At 37.3% G+C, this 6,162-nt stretch overlaps 1 protein-coding gene across 2 annotated transcripts; it reads left to right on the top strand.

Annotated features, from left to right (window-relative positions):
- The first annotated feature begins 3,865 nt into the window (after positions 1-3,865).
- Positions 3,866-5,906, top strand: cldn10l2 (claudin 10-like 2). 2 transcript variants are annotated; one of them, XM_014023293.1, is made up of 5 exons: positions 3,866-4,175; positions 4,975-5,136; positions 5,243-5,330; positions 5,417-5,524; positions 5,611-5,906. In XM_014023293.1, exons 1-5 carry the CDS (start codon positions 3,944-3,946, stop codon positions 5,798-5,800), a joined length of 780 nt encoding a protein of 259 aa, XP_013878747.1. In that variant the 5' UTR covers positions 3,866-3,943; the 3' UTR covers positions 5,801-5,906. The 2 variants fall into 2 exon arrangements, with proteins under 2 accessions (XP_013878747.1, XP_013878746.1); XM_014023292.1 differs by having other exon boundaries at positions 5,616-5,906.
- The last annotated feature ends 256 nt before the right edge of the window (positions 5,907-6,162 follow it).

Raw genomic sequence — 6,162 nt, forward strand, 5'->3', positions numbered from 1 at the left:
ATATATATACACTGTAAATATTACATAAATCAGAGGTAAAAACCAGCTTGTTATGTTTATTCTTTTGTACAGAAGCTAATATCTGCTAACCAGTTCAATAATTAGCAGTGATTACATTGACAGTAAAAGCCTATTTTAATTTTAAACTGTTTCATTGCTAGCTTCAGCTCTGGTCAGATCACATCCACATTGAAGTAAATAAGATAAAATCTTCTTACTTGTGAAATGAAATGTTTTCCTGTTTATCTTCTGTTTGTAAATCCACAATACACACACAGCTTTCTGACAGTTTTATTTACATTAGATAGATGATATATACTCTAAAATATGAATATTATATCTTTTTGATATCATTATTATTAGTTTTTATGATTTCTGCATTATCAGTCCTTTGTTGCCAACATGTACAGTAATGGTAAATCAAAACTCTTGCCTGATCTTCTTAGCACTGTAGCTTCTACAGTAGATCACAGGGTCACATGGTTTGAACTCAGTCCAGCAGTTCTATAGGTAAAGGTAAAGGTAAAGGTAAAGGTGCTTTATTTGTCATCAGTATGTTTTCACACAATGACGAAATTTGTGCTCTGCATTTAACCCATCCACACCCAAGTGGAGCAGCGGGCAGCCATGTGAGGCGCCCGGGGAGCAGTTAGGGTTAGGTGTCTTGCTCAAGGACACCACGGCATGTGGGTATGGCGGGGAGTCGAACCTACTTTCGGGTCCCAAGCCGGCTGCTCTACCACTACACCACAGCCGCCCCAATAATAGAATAGAACCTCCTTTTTTTCTTATCAAACATCGTTATTACTGTAATATTATTCAGTAACACTTTATAGTACACTTCATTCATTCAAACTTCATTAAGAATGATTCATACTTAATCTGCTATAAGTTTACTCATTTATTAAGGTTTTAGCCATAAAGGCTAATTACTTCCAAAACCAAGTTTGTCTTTTTTTTTTGAACCCTTCTAAAGTGAAGACTATATACCTTTTTTAAGTGTAAATCATTGTCAGTTCAAACATTCTCTAACCCAGAGGTGCCAAAATGAACCTAGTTTACCTGGTTACTAGGATTTAATCTTCTGTTGCTCTGTGTAGAAACATTGTACTTACAGTTGTTTCAATCATTGTGCTAATGACTGTGTAATGGGCTGTAATGATCATTTATGGTGCATACTTTATCTTTGAATTATATTAATATCAAAGAAGAAATACAAGTAACCACAAGAGAAGTTTAGATTAGATTAGATTTAAGCAAACTTAGATTTGCACGCTTTATAAAACCACAAATACTTCAATTTATCAAATGTCCCTTGAGCCTTTGCTGCCCATGCGTACGTCAAACTTTCTCCAAGTGCATGGGTTCAGTGATTAAAGTTAAATAAGGTGTACAACCTGGCAAAAAAGTATGGAATCAGCAGTCTTGGATGAGCACTCATTCAGACATTTCATTCCTCAGACATTTCAGTCTGTAAGACAAACTCCGATCAAAAATACGATACAATAATAAGGTCATTCCAAAGTGCAACTTRTTGGCTTTCAGGAACACTCAAAGAAATGAAGAGAAAACATTGTGGAAGTCAGTGAATCTTACTTTTATTGACCAAGCACAGGGAAAAAATATGGACTCACTCAATTCTGAGGAAAAAAGTATGGAATCATGAAAAACAGATAAACAAAAGATCATTCAAAATACATCACTAGTATTTAGTTACACCACCTTTGGCTTTTATAATGGCTTGCAGTCTCTGAGGCATGGACTTGATGAGTGACAAACAGTATTCTTCATCAATTTGGTGCCAACAGTTACCAGATCAGCTTTGCAGGTCGGAGCCTTCTTGTGGACCAATTTTTTCAATTTCCACCACAGGTTTTCAATTGGGTTGAGACCTGGACTATTTGCAGGCCATGACATCGACTGAATGTGTCTGTCTCCAAGGAATGCCTTCACTGTTTTTGCCCTATGGCACAATGCATTGTCATCTTGGAAAATTATTTCATCACCTCCAAACATCTGTTCAATTGAAAGGATGAGAAAACTGTCCAAAATGTCAATGTAAACGTGTGCATTGATAGAAGAATGAACCACAGTCATCTCCCCTGTGCCTTTGCCTGACATGCAGCCCCATCTCATCAAGGACTGTGGAAATTTGGTTGTTTTCTTCAGGCAGTCCTCTTCATAAATCTCACTGGAACAACACCAAACAAAAGTTCCAGCATCATCACCTTGTCCAATGCAGATTCTTGACTCATCACTGAAAATAACTTTCATCCAGTCATCCACAGTCCATGATTGCCTCTCCTTAGCCCATTGCAGTCTTGTTCTTTTTGTTTAGGTGTCAATGATGGTTTTCTTTTAGTTTTCCTGTATTGAAATCCCATTTCTTTTAGGTGATTTCTCACGGTTCGGTCACATACATTGGCTCCAGCTTCCTCCCATTTATGCTTCATCTGTTTAGTTGTACTGTTTCAGTTTTCAAGACAAATGGCCTTAAGTTGTTTGTCTTTTTTTTTCTAAATCACTTCAGTAGAAAAAAGAACTTAATATTAGTTTCTTAATTTCTTCATCATCAGTGATTTTTTTAAGTAAAGAGAAAATAGAAAACAAGGGAAAACAAAGAGAAAAGTAATTAGAAAGACTGAAATAGAGATTAGAAGTATATTAAATATACACCAAGAAAACACAGGACCACACACCCAACATCTGTCCGCTCACCTAAAAATAAATGGTTAAATACATGGATGGCATACAGTATATAAATATACACATACCCATACATATATAAAGATATACATACATACATGCCTACATTCACACATACTGTAGATATACAGTATATACACACAGACATTTATACACACTCAGTGACCAGTCAGAACACCCCCAGATCAGAACACCTGTTTGTGAGCAGTTGTGAACATTTGTGTATATACAAGATTTCTCCAGTGGAATATTTAATAGTGACTGTGGAGGACCGGAGACCCAACCCCCAAGACACGAGGCAGACGTAGRGAAGACCAGAGCCCAATCTGTTTAGTTGTTCTTTTTCAGCTTTCAAGACAAATGGCCTTAAGTTGTTTGTCTTGACACTTTGATGTCTTTCTTGGTCTACCAGTAGGCTTGGCTTTAACAACCATTCCATGCTGTTTGTATTTGGTCCATGTCTTGGATACAGCTAACTGTGAACAGCCCACATCTTTAGTAACCATGCATGAAGAGTTACCTTCTTCAAGAAGTTTCACAATCCTCTCTTTTGTTTCAAGAGACATTTCTCTTGTTGGAGCCATGGTTCTTGCCACTCCACTTCATCCAGCAGCCCTCCAAGGTGTCATGACTGCAGGTGTTTTTAACTGCAGACTATCGAGCAGATCAAATCTGAGGCAGGTGTCCATTTAGGGAAAGGAAATTGACTGGATGTGTCCTTATTTTCTACCTCCAATTTGTATGACTCCGTACTTTTTTCCTCAGAATTGAGTGATTCCATATTTTTCCCCTGCTTGGTCAATAAAAGTAACATTCACTGACTTCCACAATGTTTTCTCTTCATTTCTTTGAGAGTTCCTGAAAGCCAACAAGTTGCACTTTGGAATGACCTTATTATTGTATCATGTTTTTGATCTGAGTTTGTTTTACAGAGTGAAATGTCTGAATGAGTGTTCATCAAAGACTGGTGATTCCATACTTTTTGCCAGGGGTTGTATTAACTGAAAACTGTAGCTGGAGGTGGTGTAAAGCTTGAAAACATGAAACATAAATCCTAAAGTTTACTGAAAACATCTTACACAATGTTCCACAGCCCTCATCAACACCAAAAGCACCGACACACATTCGTCCACTCCACCCTCTGTTCTGACGTGTGGAGCTCAACATCTAGGTGCGTTTCCACTTTTTTTTCTTCTTGTTTAAATCAGATGCCTCGTTAGTACATTTCATTTTAGCAATGAAGAAGCGTTTGATCCAAATATTTGGTTTCTTGATCTCATCGTTGGGATGGCTGTTTGTGCTATGCACCATGGCAATGAACTACTGGAGAACCAGCCAAATTGGAGGGAAAGGTGGTTCTTCAGTTATCAAGGTGGCCTGGTACTGGTCCAACCTGTGGAAGGACTGCTACACGGACTCCACGGCCGTCACCAACTGCAGAGACTACGGGGTCCTCTGGAATGTCCTCTGTAAGTTGTAAACCATTAAAATATAGCAGTCTAAAAATGCATTTTACAGTTCTGCTGTATACCAGGGTGAGGGTGGTCCAGCTTTTGACTTAATCCTCATAGGGAAGTGGAATTTCAATTGAAATTGAAGTTATTATGTAAAATAAAATGCATTACATGATTTCAAGTTGAAAAGGAGGCTTTCATTTTTCTAGGTTTAAGTAATGTTAAGTTGTGAATACACAAACCTTTGTTTTGGCCAAGGATGAGGCTGGTTTGCTTCTACATGTTGAAAAGCATGAGCAGAACAAAAAGCACTCTGTTATCCACCATTTTTACTGTTATTCATAAACCCGTGCAAAAATTATTGACTGTAACTGTCTGGGGGTTTCCAAAAACCTTCCCTTTCAGGCCTGGGTWAAAAAAAGCCTTCCGTTTCAGAGAAGAATTGCATGCTAGAAATATTTGTAGACTTTTATGTTAAATAATTAACTAATAAAGTGATAGCAGCATAAAGGTTTATAAAACTGCACATATTAAGACTGAAGTTTAAGACAGCAGCTATTAACTAATTTCTCCAAGASATTTTTTTAATTTTATTGTATTTGAAAATGTGTTGAGCAATTTGATTACTGATACCACCTCAAAAACGTCAAACTCCCCCTTTGACTGCAAATTATCTGAATGAAATTTACTGTAGTCCATTGTTATTTCTGAGTTTTTAACTTTCTTTATTTATTTATTATTTATTTATTTATGTATTTATGTATTTATGTATTTATTTGTTTGTTTGTTTGTTTGTTTGTTTTCTTTGTCTCAGATTATGTCCAGGCGGTGAGAGGGTTGCTGATATGCGGGCTAACCATCGGGTTCTTCGCCGTCACCTGCTGCTTCATCGGGATGGAGTGCACGTACATCGGAGGAGCCGAACAAACCAAAGACAAGCTTGTTGTGTCGGGAGCAGTGTTTCATTTCATTGGCGGTGAGTGTGGAGCTTTGGCTCGTGTTTTTGAGTCTTTCTGCAAAATGACAAAAAATGTTTTGCCCTCATTCATTTCTACATTTCAACAAAAACCTCTGCATCACAGGTGTGTCCAATCTGGCTGCCTACTGCTTATACATCAACAGGGTTGTTAAAACAGCTTTTGTCAGGAACCCGGCACCAGGAACCCTAAGGTACTTTTTTTAATTTCTTAAAGCTAAAAGTCCCAGTTCTAGCTGTTTTCTGCATTTACAAATATTTAAATACACTCCTATTCCAGATATGACTTGGGACCTCCCATATTTCTGGGCTTGGTGGGATGCTTTCTAATCATGTTTGGTGCTGTGCTTTATGCTGTGACAGTATTCAGAGTAGTCTACCCTGAAAGGTATTTAAATCACCATTCATGAACTCATCTGTTCACACTAAGTATGTATCCCATCATTATTTTTGCTAATAATTTTGCTCTTTCAGAAAAGTGGTTCAGGCCTACAGCGAAAGGATATACATGCCCACTACGTCCAGAAGCAAAAGCCTCTACACCAGATACTACGATCCCTCCAGACTTTATGGAACTTATATAGGATCGGGACAATCAAACGGCAACATCTCAAGGCTCTCTCAGGCGACAACAAGAGTGTCGGAAAAAGATGCATTTGTGTAGCATCCAACCTTCTCTGTACGTGAAGCTCTTTGAACAAACTTAAGCGTAAGATGGCAAAAAATGGTGCATATAATAACTTCAAAACAAATAAAATGTTGAAAAATAATTATCACGGTAATAGTATATCACAATAAATGTTATTTCCAACAACTCAATTAGATGATTTTGTAGGAGAATAAAAAAATTGGAAAGCTTGAGTCTTTTAGAAGATGTGAATGAGTTTCTGACAGTGTGAAGGGAAATGAGCAACACAATCAAAAATAATAGTTCAGATCTTTTGAAGCTGAAATATATTTTTCCTGTATTGTCTCCAACTTATCATAAAAATTTGACAAAATGCGATTTGGATTTGACAGAGAAAT

The sequence above is a fragment of the Austrofundulus limnaeus genome, unplaced genomic scaffold (assembly GCF_001266775.1).
Source record: "Austrofundulus limnaeus strain Quisiro unplaced genomic scaffold, Austrofundulus_limnaeus-1.0 Scaffold362, whole genome shotgun sequence".
Lineage (NCBI taxonomy): Eukaryota > Metazoa > Chordata > Actinopteri > Cyprinodontiformes > Rivulidae > Austrofundulus > Austrofundulus limnaeus.

Coding starts and splice junctions, on each gene's coding strand:
- cldn10l2 (XM_014023292.1), top strand. CDS start 3,944: ATGAAGAAGCGTTTGATCCAAATATTTGGTTTCTTGATCTCATCGTTG. Junction 5,137..5,242: donor AGTGTTTCATTTCATTGGCG/GTGAGTGTGGAG, acceptor TCTGCATCACAG/GTGTGTCCAATCTGGCTGCC. Junction 5,331..5,416: donor CCGGCACCAGGAACCCTAAG/GTACTTTTTTTA, acceptor CTCCTATTCCAG/ATATGACTTGGGACCTCCCA.